Genomic DNA, 16,382 nt, shown 5'->3' on the forward strand with positions numbered 1-16,382 from the left:
GTAGATAGCAAGTCCCTGCTAATCCCAGTCCCATGAGCATTTTGAGTACTCTATGGGGGGAGAGGATCAGTGAGACCTCAGTGCTCTGCCATCACAACCTGGCCCACCCTCCTCATGGTCTGGAATAATGAGTTTGGTCAGGCACGGGAAATAGAGACTATTTCCTCCTCAAAGCAGAGAGAACCTGGGACATGAATCCAAACCTGTGAAGTCAGAGCAAATTAAAATTGCTGAGAAACTTGTGCACTGCTTTGAAGGCCTTTTGACCTTGTTGCTCTCCACTGCTCCCATCATCACTTCATCTAACTCCTCCCTCTTGCTCTCCCCAACAGCCGCATTGAGTGGGTCTGGCTGCACTGGAGCGAGTACCTGAAAGCCCAAGATGAGTTTTACACGTGGATTCACAACATGAGGGTGACCTTGGAGCCCGACATTGAGTTGCAGCTTGGCTTGAAGGAGAAGCAGTGGCAGCTGAGCCATGCTCAGGTTTTGCAGAATGATGTCCTAAATCAGTCAGTCCTGCTGGAAAGGCTGCTGGAGGAAGCTGCTTCGTTGTTCAGCAGGATAGGTGACCCCAGCGTTGATGAGGATGCTCAGAAGAAAATGAAGGTGGAATATGAAGGAATCAAACAAGAAGCTCAGGTACACTTATACAGAGTGAGAGGTGTTCAAATTCCTCCAGTCTATGGTGTTGTTTGCTACTTGCTCTCCTTGAGTGATGGGGCTTACCTGGTAGGACTGCAAAAGGAGGCAGAGCTGAGGACCCCTGTTCTTTCAGTCAGTGGACTCTTTGAAACAATTGTCAAGTCCCAAGATGAGCTGTTGTTCAGGGGTGATGTTAATTGGGATGCTCTTACATGGTGTTTTATAGTGTGTTGCTGTAAAGGAACTGCAGGCTCCTTGCTGAAACCTAGTGAATATTACTTTAGGTCATCTCTTTATAAAGTTTGAATTGTTCCTCATCTTTCAGCACATTAATAACTCCTGTCATAACCAGAGGCAGAGTTTCTGTTCCAGGAGCCAGGGGCTATTACATGGACAGCCTTGCTGGAGGAAGCAGTGCTTGTTGAGACCCAGAGCTGCCCTCCCTGCCTGCAGACCTGGGAAACACAGAGGTGGGAGTCAGCTCTGGCCCAGCACTTTGCTCAGTGGCCAGTTCCACTATCTGAAAGATTTTCATGCACACAGATACTAAATCTTGCCCAGTACTAATCTTCAAGCTTGAACAGTTGTTAGATAGACTGGTGTAAGACACCATGCTTCATCTTTCAGTACCAGGGATTTCCTTTCATCCATTTCTGAGTAAAGATTTCAGAAAATGCTTGTACTTTTCACTTCTAAAACTCAGTTAAAGGCAGGATTAGACCATGTGGTATGGCTAAGGGGCAAACATCTGTGGATGGGCAGAAGAATTCAATTTCTTATAAACCAAATCAATACAAATACTCAAGGGGATGTTTTGAATTTAGAGAGAGAGAGAGAGAGAGAGAGATCGAGAGAGATCTATACCAAACGTATAGAAATTAAACTTAGTTTTTTGCTCATAGTGACTTCCAGGAGTTTTGTAGGCTGGAATTACCTGGTGCAAATAGAAACCATTTTCATTACATTGGTTCTGCTGTCTGCCTCTGTTATAATGCTACCATCTACTAATTTTCACACCTACACACCAGTCCAGAACTGGAGTCTGACTGTGATGGATGCTTTCCCTCCCTGGATGCCTTTGTACAAAGTTAACTTCAGACCACACTGGAAGAACAGCATTGGGATGCTTGTTCCATTGCCCTGCTTGCCCCATAGATACATTTTCTCTTTTGAGGTGAAATACCCCAAGCTCCAAAAGTGACAAAAAAAGCCCCTAAGCTGGCATCTTTTTTGAGCATGTACTTCAGCTACTTTTCTAGCCGTAAATATATAATTACTGCTAATGTCTCTCCAAAATCTAGAGTATATTTGGAAATTATGTAGGTGCAGCTGCCACAGAGAGGCCACCAGCAGACTTGGGCCTCAACACTAATAATTTATTTTTGAAGGTAGATCGCTTGATTACAAGGCTTCTGGAAATACAAATAAGAAGGTTCCTGGGAACTGAGGTGTTGTCTGTCTAGATTGCCATTTAAAATTATCATTCACTCCCTCCTCACCAAAAGTGTCTTTGGTTTTGAAGTCAGAGACAGTCTTTAGTTATTTTAATAAAGCTGTTCTTTCAAACAAGTAATTTGAATACTCAAAGCCAGAATGTGACCTCTCTGAGACTGATTTTACATAGTGTGATTTCTCTAACCGACTTGGATATGTGCTGGTGTAAATGAGATCAGGAAGTGGCTCATACTAGTTAGACAAAATATGTCTTTATGTTTCCAGCCAACTGAGACTCTAGAAAAAGCTTTTCTTTGGCATTGGTTATGAATACCACAGTTCATAGAAGGATGGAGTGAGAGAATCCAGCTCAGAAATCCCTCTTTCAGGAGGTATGGAACAAAGGATGGAGTTGGAAAGCCTTGGATTTTGCAACTGAAGTAAATGAGGGTTTTATTATCTTATGCCAAGGTTACAGGCACCTTGGGAACTGCATTGGAAAGTACAACACTTATTAGAGAAACCCTGCCACCTCTTCCAACGGGCAGGAGGAATGAATGAATGAGACACAGGAGTTGTAAGGGGATTGCTCTGGCTCCTCACATGATGAGAGGCCAGATTAAATGTGAGTTGCAGATGCCAGCTGAATGCCTGAGCAGAGGAGGCTCACTGGTGTTTGTAGATTACACTGGTGTTTGAAAAGCATTTTTAGACCCTGTGCAGTTGTCCAGCCCTATCAGAAGGCAGGCTCTTGGACAATCTTTCTTAAATGGTTTGCCTGTGATATTGTTTCTCTGGTATGAGCAAATGCTGGGAGGAGATTTTGTTTTTTCTTTTTTTCTTAGTGCTAACATGTGTCTTTAACATTCCCAAATTTTAAAAGTGTATCTTTTAATTATGTCAACTGCAATATTTTTAGATGTGGCAGCCATTTCCTACGTGCTTTCCCTTGCCCAGGAAATTAAAAATATTCAGAGGTAAATGGTTGTGTGTTTTAGCACAATGATTGAAGATGGTAAGAAAAGTTATGATATAGAGGATGTTGATATTTAAGAAATATATTAAATACTTCTGAGCACATCAAATTGATTTCAGTCCATGTTCTCTGTTAACTGAAACCTAGATAGTTACAATAGTTTGCTCAGTCTTAATAGTTGCTTACTCAAGGGTGAGACTAAAAGCACCAGGAAGGGTTACAGGAGCTTTCTGTACTCTCCTTGAGACTCTAAAGAGGGATTTAAAGTAGGAACCTCCTTTATGTGCTCCGGAGTGCCTTCCAGAAGAGGCTCATTTGCCTTTGGTGACTGTGAAGGGAGCTTAGGGGAGAGGGCTTCCTAAGGCTCTGTCCACCTTCCTTGAGTACCCAGGGCTGGGCGTGTTCTGCCCAGACACATCCCTTTCTCTGCAGCCCAAGGCAAACCCATTCTTTTCCTGTCTGTGCTCTTACTCTTTGCAGGGCCGTGTCCTGGCTTCCTGTCTCCTCAGTTACCCTAGTGAATGTGGATGTTGAATTTCACACTCTGCTGCTCCCCATACAGCTAACCTAACAGGAGCAAGTGATACGTTGTTTTTCATCATTGTAAAGTTTTTCTGCTTAACATCTTGTGGGGGGAGGGCTCAGCCAGCTCTTTGTAAGACTTTTGTCTGACGACTGCCACAGTCTGTCCAGATCCATGGCGTTTATTCCTTGACCTCACAGTCCAGCAGTGCACCCAAACTGCTTATTCCTTTGTTTTAGCTGGCCAAGGGTAGGTTGTTTTGACACCCCCTGTATGTCAGCCTAAGATTTTTGAGCTTAATAACATCTCTGCTTTGTTATCCTGATTTATGGGTTTTGGAGCTTCTGCCAGTAAAACAAATTAATCTAATTCCCTGGAGTCAATAAGCTTGGCCTGACTCAGTTCACTTTGATATGTAGCCCTTTTACACTGCAATAAGGTTGTCTTCTTCAGGTCCTTGACCTGAGGTCAAAGCAGGGATTGTTTAGCCTCTGTAAACTCCCTCCACACTGGGATTTAGCAAGTGGGGTGTTCTTCTGGATATATCTTGGCCACAGAGCTCTGCAGTCATAATTTTACCTTTTGGTATCATCCAAACCTGTGTATGGCTGGTGCTATCAGAAGTTGTGCTCTAATAACTGGGCAGCATTTCATCCTCCATGGAAAAGAGCTGTCCCTTAGCCGTCCCTCTTTTGTCCCACAGCAAGTCAACTAACTTGGGGAGAGTCACTCAGGATTTGCTAAAGTTAGCAGAGATTGAAGTGGCAGTGTGACAAACTGGTGGTGTTCCACTGGAAGGGTGGTGGCTTTGTAGTACACTATGGGCATAACCTGTCCCAAAGGTGAAGGGCAAAGTCCCAGAGGGGCTGCCACCACCAGCGCAAGAGTGATCCTGTTGGCCTGGCTGGAGAACAGGCTGACAGAATGGTGATGGTTCACTGCCACCTCAGGCAGGTTGGCAGGTGTGGGGACCTGTCCAGAACCTCACAGGGACAAGGGAAATGCAGAGGGGACTTTTCAGCTCTACCCACCATTGCGGCTGTCGCTCTACTTGCTGCGGAGGGCAGCTGCTCAGAGGCCAGTGATGAAAATGAAAATGAAATTTGGCCCATTGTCTGTGAGAGCAAAGGGTGCTGCGAGCACTAAATGGATTGCACAAGGAATGATTTTCTTTTAATCTAATGTAATCACAAATGTACCTCACTTGGTCTCCATGCTGACTGAAGAAGGGCAAGAAAAAATCAGTCTGGTTCTGCAGAAGATAATATTTAGGTTGACTACAATACTAGTGAAGCAACAGAGCAGGTGATTTGTGTCAAAATCAAAAAGGCCTGAACTTGGGCTGGCAAACAAGGCTATTCTGAGCAAATGTGACTCTGACTTGTGAGGAGTGCCAGACTGCATCAGCAGGCAGCAACTCATGATGTGCAGGCCCTTGTAAATTCAGGGATTAATGGTTATACGGTGCGCAGGCAGTAGCTTGAAAAATGAAGTGTGCTTTCCGTTGGCTTGAATTTTCTTCCAGAGTCTGTGATACCACCACAGAATAGTTTGTGACCTGCTAAGTAAGTACAAAAGTACAGGATTATGCTATTAATTGAAGATGATGGTCATTTTCCGTGCAGTCTGTTTAAATAATGAACAATTTAAAGCAATTTTAATGCCTCTAGTGCATTCTCTTTCATTTGCATTTTGAGAGATGAGGAAGATGCGCTCATCTTTATTTTTAACCCACAAGAGGAATGTAGCTGCTGTTACATTTTCAAAGTGAAAACCAGAAACAAGCTTCAATCTCTTTTCTTTTTCAAATTATAGAGTAGGAAGGTTTGGAAAGCCAGAAATTGACCCGACAGGGCCTTGCAGATTTTGTTTTTGGAGACTTAGACACTGAAAGCCTGCAGCAAAATCCAGACAGGAACAAGCCTTTGTGTACTTTCGTGTTCTCTTTCCCAAGGTAAACTTTGAATACCCGTGGAGGCCGAGTGTTATCGGGGTTCATGAAAAGGGAATCTTATTTATAAATTCTGGGCTACAATGTGAAGAAAAAGAGCAGATAAGCACAGTCCTCACCACTTCTGATGTCTCTTGTTACAGAACAGAGTGAAACTGCTTGAAATGATAACCAAGGAACATGAGCAGTACAGCACCAGTGTCAACCAGTTCCAATCGTGGCTGAATGGTGTCACAGAGAGATTAAACTGCTGCATTGGAGAAGCAACCAAGTCTTCAGCAGAGGACAAGCTGAAGGCACTGAAGGTCCTTGAATAATACAGCTTTAACAAGGAACTAGGATTCTGTATTTTTCATGCCGATATGTGTACCTCAAACCATATAAGGGTGTCCTTGAGAAAAGAATTACATGTACAAAATAGATGGTGATTTTAGCATGGGCTAGGGCAGATGGGTTGTATGAGGTCCTGAAACTGTTTATACGTATGGTTCTTCCAGTATGAGTCACAAACTTGTCTGGTTTGTATTTCTCAAAGCCTGATCTCCAACAGTTATGTGATTCTTCGAGAATCTTGTTTAATTAAATCAGATTTGGTAAACATGATCCAAATAGACCCTGAAGGTTCACAGTTTTTGAGAGTATAGAGCTGAAAATACCAGTTTTGAGAACAATACCCCTTATTTTGGTTCCAATGCTTTTAGTGTTTAGCTTAACATCTCTGAGATCCAACTATTAATATATGTCTAGTTCCTGCAGCTCCTATTCTCTTTGTCAGGGATCTCAGGTGATAAGCATTAATGAAAAACAAGTATTTTTGGAATCAATGACAATTAGTATTACACAGAAGGCAGTCAGATGACTAACCCTGGCTTCTGGTCACTTGAAAGAGGACATATTTTGAAATAAGAAGTGAAAACCAAAATACATATGACCAGGAGAGGTGGTCTTTTTTCCTACTGATATTAGCTTTTTCCCCAGCTTCCCATTCCTGCAGATAATCTTTATTAAACTTCTTTTTGCAGGAAATTGCAAAAGACATTAGGAGTGGTTTAAAGAAATGGAAGCACCTTGAAAATCAGTGTGCAGAAGTGATTCAGAATACCTCTCCACTTGGATCTGCAAGACTGAAGGATGAGCTTGAAGAGCTAAGAAAAGCCTTGGAGAAGTTGAAACTGTTAAGTAGTGAGGAGGAGGAGAGATTGCTCAAGATCCAGGAGTCTGAAAGTGCCTATGAGTCCCAAGCCAGACAATTAGAAGCAGACATCCAAAAGCTGAGAAAAGATCTGCAGAGACTAGAAAATGATCTGGACCCTGGGGAAGGGGAAAAGTCTGAAGATGAGTTTGTAACTCTGTGGAGAAAATGCAATGTAAGTTGTTACCCTTTGTGTGGACGATCAAGTGCAGCCGTTGACTGAATATGCACAGTCACATCCAACAGATGCTTGTCCCATTGGTTAGAGATGATAAGGAAAGAGTATGAGTGTGTGTGAAACACACTGAGGAAAATGTGACTGCCAACAATGGAATTCACTGTCCCAACTTTCATCTTATGCTGCACAGAAGGAGCAGGGTTGGAGGATGTGCTGGAGTTTGTGCCTAGAGTTCAAAGGGATCATATGCAAAAAGAACACAATACAGAGCAAAAACCACAATTTGCTCCACTTTAAAAAAAGCAGGACTTTCATGCATCGCTGTATATATAAATACACAGACACAAGTGCATTCAGACACAAGTACACATATTTGTTAGCTATTTGCTGAGACCGCTGCTGTATCGTATCCTTCACCTCTGTGAGACAGGCACCTCTCTTCCTTTACTAGCAGACACATCATCAGTACTAAGTCCCAAGATTGTAACAGTCCAGTATTTATACCGAAACAAATCTGCTGCAAAAATGAGTGCAAAAAACTTGTTCACACATTAAGTAGATAAGAATCTTTACTACTCGTTTCCTCTCGAGGGCTGGTTTTGCATTTATTATCTGTTCTCAAAATGCCTTTCATTGCTGTTTGCATGTCTCGAGCTATGCAGGACTAACTGGGGAAAAGTATATGCAAAAAGGATCCAAAAAATTTAGACTGGTTCAATCCAGCTCCATTTGCATGGGTTTTAGTTGTTTTTGTTTCCCTGAGTCACCCTAGAATTAACATTCTCTATACATGATTCTCTGAGAAAGATCTTTTAGGGAAACAGATGCTGTTAAGACTGCTCCAGAAGTGCAGCTCATGTTATATACTGCAATCAGTGAACTGAAACCGGGCCTGTTTGTGATTCACTCTGTTCAAACAGTGAACCCTGCAGATCTGATGCAGGGGCTGGGCAGTGTGAGGGGAGGAGAGAGAGCCTGCTGGAAAAAAAACCTGTTGCTGAGAATGTTTTCTGTCTTTGCAAAGACATATATTTCTTATAACCAGGAAAAAAGCCACTGAAAGGGGATTTGTGCATACCCTGAGACACAGCCTTACTTCTTCTTTTCATATGCCAGACACTACTTAAGTTGTGATCTGTTCATTGTTTTTATAATTAAGGCAACAAGAGCAGCTCTGGCTGCAGAAGAGTCAAAGATTGAGAGGCTGAAGGCTCAGCTTAAGGAACTGCTACGGTTTTCCCAAGATGTGCAGCCACACGCTGAGAGTGTTGTCTCTGCAATACACCAGTATCAAAGGTACTGGGAAGTCTGATTATGGTGTGCAGGTGGGGGGAATCTTCTCTCAGGGATTGTCAGGAGCCTAAGAAAAAAGTGATATACTATCCAGTTGTAGGTGATGGGCAGAAAAAAAGCTTTTGCTAATTACATCCGCCTCCGCGTTTCAGTAAAGCTGTAATTTTAGCCATTTGCTAGGAGATGGAGGCTCCTGGTCATTTTCAAGCAATGATCTTACATCATTAATATTGTGTATGGTTTGAAGAAAATTAGATTGTTGGCAGCTAGTTTGATCTAATTAGCATTTTATAATAATAATTTATGTATTTTGCTTGCCTTTCGTGCCAGCAACTAGAAAATCAGGACAGGAGCTGTGGTAGTAAACGGTTCAGAAGAGTTATGGCCCTCCCTTGTTGAGTTTGTTGCGTGACTCACCAGCCTTAGCAATTATTTGGCAGAGTTTATTCCCCTTCTCCTGGCAGCTTATGTGCATGTTCCTGTTTTCAACTTGCCTTGGGTTGGAAACTCTGAAAGTTTAGCCTCTCCCAGACTTCAGTGTTTCCGTTTCCAGGCTGCCTGGAATCAGGAAGTAAAGAAGCTGCAGCAAATTTTGCAAACTAGAAGAAAGGATCATTTTTTTAAGGGAAAAAAAGAAGGTCAGTTCTTTTTCCTGTACCCCAGCTTATTTCTCTCTGTGCACAGTATGCTGTCCTGCTGGAAGGGTTATAGGTCATTGTGGGAAAGGATTTCAGTTTAAAAACTAGCAAGTAAGCAATGTTGAACGAGGAGCAAGGAAGGCAGGGGACTCGCCTCTGAGTAGAAAATGGCAGCTGCTCCTTTGCCAGCTTCTCTCTAAAGCTTCTTTGGGAAGTCTGGCAGCTTCTCACTGAGCCTGGCAGGGGCAGCAGAGCAAATGGCAGAGGACAAGTAAAGTCAGAACTTTCTATTTGCGGAGCTTTTGGCCTCTGCAAACTTGCCTTTGTTTAGCCCCGTCACGGCCCAGTGACACAGGTAAGGTTGTTGTTTCTGTTTTTATAGAAAGGCACTATTGATCCTGATTGGCATTGCTCTCACCTGCCTGTCTTGTGAGTTTGCAAGATACTGGTCCCCTGTGAACATAAAGGTGGGCTGCTTTTTGCCATATCAGGCAGGATTCTGCAAACTGGGAGGTCAGGCAAGCTGAGAAAAACGGGAGGCAGTGCATGGGGTGTGTCACTGCTGGGCCTTGTCACTTGGCTGTGTTTGGGGTAAGCCTTTTTTAGAGAAGCCTGGATAGTCATCGAAGGTTTGCTGATTCAATTTTTTTTCCAATAGTAGAGCTGTGTATGTATGTGGCTATATATACATAAATACAAACCTTTTATCAGAATCACCTCTATGTACTAATATAAATTCAAGTGGTTCTGCAAAATTTAAAAGAATTCTATCAGAAATAAAAATGTATTTTTCACTTTTTGTGTTAACATAAGGTTATCAAATTTTCACGTAATTTTTTTAAGGAAGAAAACCTTGATTTTTACAGGCAACTGCAGTTCCATTCTAGACACTCTTGACTTGTTCCTCCCATCAGTCAGTGAGACTGCTCTGATAAAATGATTGTTAAATCACACTGGTCACAGCAGCCAAGAAAAATCACGTACAAGGGGAGACTGCTGGCTACTAGAAAAGCAAAGTAGTTCCTGACACACAGTTGCACAAAAGACAAATGTGTCCTACGGCATCTAAATAAAGTTTTGTCGGGTGTCTCTGACTGACAGCAGCTGTTGGTATGCAGCACAGGCTCAGGCAGTAAAACAGACTGAGGCTTTTGTGTTGTATATGACTTACACCCGAGTATTGTGTTAATTCATGCCTTGAAGAATAGAATGTTTGGGATTGGATTTCTTCATAATCCTTCTCTCGGTTGTCACTTTATCCTTACAGTGTTAGAGGCAAGACTTCTAAAATGAGCACTGATGCAGAAACCCAACTGACGAGACTCATCCAAAATCCCCTGCAAAGTTTTGAACAGTGGAAGCCATCGGTCCAGATGCTCCTGGAGGCTCCGGAGCCAGAACTGGCTCACGTTGAGGTAGCAAAGCTGTTGCTAAATTCAGAAATGTGGGTTTGACCAAGCCTGCATACAGCTGCCAGGCAGCAGCAGCTGAAAGGTTTTATCCTCTCCAAGAAAAGGACCTGCCAGTGTGGCAATAAAACCCACAGCAGGGCTGGAGGTCTTTCCTTGGCTCCTACTGTAGCACATTGTCTTATTTTCTGCCCTTCCTTTGGTTAAGTGGAGTTGTCAGCTGAGTAGGCTGCATAAAGTGCTAGATATCTTTAACAATGATGATAATACTTCTAGCATTAGCCCAGATCTCCCTGGATGGGAAGTTTGTGGACTCTGATAAAGAATTATGTTGTGATATAGATGTGGGATTAAAACGGATGATTTGTGCATGTCCCCAGCAAGGTGTTTGTTACTTTGTCATCCCTGCGATCTCCAGAATAAATGTGTCTGTGAACAGGGATGGAATTTGTCCTCTAGGATGAGCATTCAAGCTGTCCTTTCTGTTGGTTGTGTAGGCCTCTCCTCTGCACAGACAACTCTTTCCATAGTACAGCTTACCTCTCTTTCTGTTCACAAAATGGATGCCACCCTGGTGCCTCTAACATTATCAGGAAGATTTTTCCTTTAACTGGGCACTGTCCAGGTACCTTCTGTTACCCTTTGTTGGCCCAGCATGCTGTTTTTACCTGACTTTGTCGTACTGCTTTGGTTGTGTGACTTGTGTGAGAATAATATAGTTATATGATTTTTTTTTTTTTGGTATGGTCTCACTGGAAGAACTTTTCTCCTTCAGGCTGCTCTAGCTGAAAGCTCCCAGTTCAAAGAGAAGTTTATGACATTACAGCTAAAGAAAGATATGCTAAACAATGTTCTTGGTGAGGAAAGAGCAGAGTCTTTCCTTCAAGAAGTAGCTGAAGCTTCAAAGGAAAGAGAAATTCTACACAAAAGTCTGCTGCAAAGCAAGAGCAAACTCCAGGTGAACTACAAAACCCATATACTGTCTTTGCCTGTGATAAAGACAAAGATCAAGTCTTTACTAAGCCAGTTTTAAACATATATAAATTTAGTACTAATGCCTTTTCCTAGGTTGATCAAATATTCAAATAAATTTGTGGTATGTTGCATAGTGTGTAACTCAGTGTTTGTTCTGAATATGAAGCAGATATTGACAAAAGATAATGCCAAGGGCTGTATGTTGAATGCTGGACTTGTTTTCTTATTTCTCCATCTAGAATTTGTTACTGCAACATAAGAACTTTGATGCTGGCTTTGCGCCATTGCAGAAGAAATTATCTGCCATCAAAGCCAAATTAGAGCTGGAGAAGGAACCACAGCCTGATCTCTTGGGTAAAAAGACACAACTCCAGAGACTCCAGGTATATTACAGTATTCTTTGTCTGTCTTATCCCCAGCTAACTGTGGTTCCTGATTGTTCATATTTTATTAGCGGTGTACCTTTCCCCTCAGTTGTGTGTTAGATAATTTCATTTGGTCCAGTTTATAGCATGAGTGAATGAAATTAAAGCAGTGCAGATGAAGCACTGGCAAACTGAGCTTGAGGGAAGGAAGAAGCAACTGGAAGCTGTTGGTGGTACACCTTCTTGGGCTAGTTTAAGTGCTAAAGAAAATGTATACTGACACTTCCCACTGACAGTGAAACTGCACAAGATAGATTGGTTCAGGTTAACTTCCTCAAAATAGTTTCCACTGTTCCACTTCCTTTTGTATCCTGCTCTTTCTTCTCTTTACCTTGTCATTTAGCTGTGACACATGCTGGATTTACCCCAAGGGCTGATTCAGCTATCCAAGAAAAGGAAAAAAACCCCAAAAACTATCAGACAAAGATGATAATTTTTTTTGGTTATTGTTTTGAACTGGTTCAGCAAAGGGTCCAACGTGCAGTAGAGCCTGGTCAAGGCATACAGTAGGGTTACATACCTGGGAGGGGGGAGAGAAGAGCAGGAGAAGGGAGAGGGGATGTGACTGCCATGGTGAGCTGTGATGGTTCAGCTGTACTGTGGCACTTCATCCTTGGTGACCACAGGAGTGTTATCACCACAGTTCCTTTCTGGTTATACTGTGGCTCCTTTGGCACTTTGCAGCAACTTATCTTCTTCGTTATCTCCCGTTTACATGTAAAGGACGTCCAACTTTTTTTTCAGAAACACTTACTCCTAGGCACAGAAACAATCCATTTTCTTAATGACAGTGTCTGTTGCTGGCTTTTTCTGTCCTCAAGCTGTCAAATGAAGCTACCTTTTGGTGTATGTTTTGTGAAAATCCATGCCAAACCTAGCATGGAATCTGTCTTTTCCTCTGCAGATGATCCAAGATGACTTGGCAGAGCTTGCAATTCTCATGGAGGAGGTAGAGAAGCTTGTTCAGTCAAATACCACACACAGGCACGAACTGAACCAACTTTCATCTGACTCTCAGGCCCTGAAGAGATCACTGGAGGTAACATCAGGAAGTTTTTAGTTGCCTGGGGAGTTTTCAGTTGCCTCTGTTTAAAAATATTTTAAGAAATCTTTGAGCATATGACATTACATGCTTTGAGTGACAGATATTTTCATTTCAGAGGAGGAAGGCACTGAATTCTTATGATTTTGATAACTCTCCCAGGATTCTCTGATTATTTCTAATGTGATTTTCCTTGAGGATAGGATGCCATCCACACAAATTTTATGTCTATATAAGCTATATCTGGAGTGGGCCTGAGATTTCTGACCAAAAGAACCCATATTATCATGGTGGTGCTTGCACTTCACAGATTACGGGAGAGGGGGTTTGCACCAAAGTGTTTGGGGTTTTTAGGGCTCTTTTGAGAGAAAAGTGCTGGGACTGCATAAATACTTGCTCTATCCTGAGGCGTTTTGTAGCTTGCAAACATACCTATAAAATGACCTCCAGAGCAATCTCAGAAGAAAAGCTCATAAAGTTACCTTAGCTATGTAGTTCACTGTAAAATTATGTGTGTCAAACTATTACCTGAACATGCATTGTATCAATCTCAGTCAACCCATTTATCACTGGACTGAACTTTTGTCAAACAAGTCTGTACAGTCATTTCTGATTCAGGGAGTGTAAGATGTATGCGATATTGACTGGGGTACAAACCCCCCAGACATGTATATTCTCTGTTTCCTTTCAGCTGAGAAGGAAGGGAGCTATTCTAGTTCTTAATACTCCCCCATGTGGTTGAATTCAGGCCTGCAGGAGCTTGGAGGTGTTTTCCACACCACTGATGCTAAAAGACAGGATTTTTTTGTCTCTCATTAACAGCTGCCTTTTTCCTTTTTGCCCATGAAGTTCTTTGCCCATCATAGTGTTAGAGCCAGCGAAGAAAGTGCTTTTTGTCTGTCTGTCATTGCTGACATGTTTTTATCGTTTGTAGATGATGATACAGCAGAGTGAAGACCACGTTCAAAAGCATTGGGTGTATAATGACAAACTGTCTGACCTCCAGCAGTGGATGTCAGTAACCAAGGAGAAGATTGACTCCTGCCAGGATGCTGATGGAGAGCAGAACACTGAGGGCAGGCTGGAAGATCTGGAGGTGAGCAAAGCATTTTGGTTTAAGATGTTAATTATTCACTTTGCAGCATTAAGACATTCAGAGTGGGGGTTTCTAGTGTGGATTTCCTGGTTCAGGAGAGTAATGATGTGTGTTTCTCCTTCAATAACTGTTGGTTGCTGTTGCCCTTCTGCTTTGCTCTGTGTTGTGGGGTGTGGGGCCATGTAACAGACGAGAGCAGTGAAAATGAATAGGAACTGTTGAGATGGATAAAGTATTATCCAAGGATAGGTGGTCTGCTCCTGTCAGGGTGATGTCTCTGAACAATACCTGCCTTTGCCTATGTGTACTCATCAATATATGGAACATTCCTGCCATTTTAGCTGGCCCTCTACATGTTGAACTGAGCTGTTCCAAAGCTGCCAGCTTTTCCCTGGGCAGCAGTACTTGGCATGCTAAGTTAACTCTAGTAGGATACTTCAGCTGGCAGCTGTTGCCTTTGTATGGCAGACCAAAATCTCATGGGAAGGCTACAGAAGGAGGTGCATTGACACCTTGCACCGTCAAAGTTTTCCCATCAGCTCTTTGACCTATGTTGTCTCTTTGGAAGCATCCACAGAATATTTTTTTCCCACTAGGTATCTTCTAGCTAGTGTCAGCAAAACCAGTGTAATCCTGGACTGAACATGGCCTTCAGTCTGACTTAGCCCCTGCTTTACCCAGGATACCTAGGAGTAATTGTCAGGGCTTTGCATTTCAGAGATTGCTAGCTGAGTTTCCAGATAAGGAGATCCAGCTGCACCTTGTGGAAGCTCATGGCCAGCTGGTCATGGAAAATTCTTCTCCAGAGGAGACTGCCCATGTTCAGGCAGAGCTGGATCAGCTGAAGGAGTCATGGAAATCACTGAAGGAGATGGCAACTGGGTAAGTGTTCATGTAGGTCTCCCTTATGGCCCTTCAACGGGGTTGCCTTCGCTGCATAAGAACAGACACACTTGAGGCTTTATGCTCTGTGCTGTGAAAGTGAACAGTCATACCGTAATGCTAGAAGCAAGATGGGATTTTGTTTAATTGTTTGTAAATTGAAAATCATGACTTTTAAGAAAACCTTTTTAAGACTCTGTGAACCACAATGTCTTTGAATTTTCTTTTACCTCGTGTTGGAGTAGGCAGTGTCTTCTGACCTGGCTCACTCTTGTACTGCCAGTCTGTGTCAGAGGAAATTTGGCATAGACTGGGTGACTTGTGCTGTTCTGTCACATCTTCATTTTCTCCTTGGAGATGCCTCCAAGGAGGGTGTGTCTGCAATGGGATTTGTGCCTTTTGCAAACCTGCAGAAGTATAAGCAGAGCTAAAAATTCTCTTTAGCTGGGAAATGAAGAGTTAATTTATTTTGCCTCCACTGTGTAGTGTCGAAATAATGCTCATATTTGCTAGTATGTATTAGTATTTAATAATGTGCAGCACGTATGATTATATTCATAAATACTGTCAGAATAGGCACAAAAATTAAATTACAAAATCGAGGAAGGCTTGATTGTACTGCCTCCTGTAACCAGAAAGAAAGGTATATTGCCAAGGTAATATTTTAAGTCCGCTAAATAAAAGAAAACAAAACACTTGGAAATATTAGATCTAGAGTCCTGGTGCATCTGTGAGATACTCTGGTTGGGAATAACTTCAATAGTAATAGTGTTACTAGTATTAATAATGATACAATAATAACAACAATAGCGGTGTTTCCCCAGAGCTGTCCCCCACAGCCTCAGTCAAAATGTGGATGTCCACTGCACTGATACCTCGGGTTTTATGTTTTCAAGCCTCCTCAAAAAGTGGCAGTCAAACAGACCAGTGGCTGACAAGAAGAAGAAAAGAGCATTTGTGGACAGCAGATGGAGGTCTAAGCCTGCTTTCCACCTTTCTGATGTCGCTCCCAGCCATAAGCAGGTGAGATGGGGACTCTGTGTCTGCCTTCCTATTAGCTTCACAAGTGCAATTTCATTGCCTTCATCTGATATTGTGGGTGACAAAGTTGGAGGTAGGATTCCACAATCAGGCCTTCAGAAGAAACATCTTGCATAACAGTAAGGGCTTTTTTGTTCCTGTTGTTCTGTACCCTAGGAGAAGATGGGAGAAGGGCAAAGTACAAGCAGCCACTTGAAGCTCCTACATGACTTTGAAGAGTGGCTACGAGGAGAAAACACCAAACTGACCAAAATTCTTGCTGGGACTCCATCTTCTGCAGAGGAGATTAAGGCACGCCAGAGCAAACTTGAGGTTAGTTTTCAGGGAGTGAATGGAGAAAAATGTTGTAATAAGTGCAAATTATTTCAGAATTAAAAAACCCCAAACAACAGCAATAAACCCCAAAACCATTCCACCTACCAACCAAAAACCCACCACCCCCTTAAAAATCCCCCAAATCCTCAAGAACGAATAGACAAAAAATTCAAGCACTATGCTCTCTGCTTTACAAGACTCTAGAGTAGATGAAGCTCAGGAATTTAGGACAAATTTCATCCTTTCTATTAAAAAAGGTCTGCCAGAACCAGAGTAGAAGGGAAGGGAACTCCTGGCATTTAGCTCTTGGGCTGGGTATTTCCAGTTTGGCAAAGGTGTTCATTAAAAGAAGCTGACTAAAATCAGT

General features: G+C 42.5%; 1 protein-coding gene across 6 annotated transcripts in view; it reads left to right on the plus strand.

The window, feature by feature from the left end:
• The window catches only part of SYNE3 (spectrin repeat containing nuclear envelope family member 3), a 67,010-nt gene that overhangs the window by 24,985 nt on the left and 25,643 nt on the right, over positions 1-16,382 (plus strand). For all 6 annotated transcript variants that reach the window (XM_040066595.2, XM_040066596.2, XM_040066591.1 and 3 more), the window contains 12 exons: positions 333-642; positions 5,673-5,834; positions 6,552-6,896; positions 8,059-8,195; positions 10,098-10,245; positions 11,015-11,197; positions 11,454-11,597; positions 12,544-12,678; positions 13,616-13,777; positions 14,496-14,659; positions 15,556-15,682; positions 15,857-16,012. In XM_040066595.2, the coding sequence (XP_039922529.1) occupies positions 333-642; positions 5,673-5,834; positions 6,552-6,896; positions 8,059-8,195; positions 10,098-10,245; positions 11,015-11,197; positions 11,454-11,597; positions 12,544-12,678; positions 13,616-13,777; positions 14,496-14,659; positions 15,556-15,682; positions 15,857-16,012 (2,173 nt within the window). The remainder of the gene's footprint in view (positions 1-332; positions 643-5,672; positions 5,835-6,551; positions 6,897-8,058; positions 8,196-10,097; positions 10,246-11,014; positions 11,198-11,453; positions 11,598-12,543; positions 12,679-13,615; positions 13,778-14,495; positions 14,660-15,555; positions 15,683-15,856; positions 16,013-16,382) is intronic.

The sequence above is a fragment of the Hirundo rustica genome, chromosome 6 (assembly GCF_015227805.2).
Source record: "Hirundo rustica isolate bHirRus1 chromosome 6, bHirRus1.pri.v3, whole genome shotgun sequence".
NCBI lineage: Eukaryota > Metazoa > Chordata > Aves > Passeriformes > Hirundinidae > Hirundo > Hirundo rustica.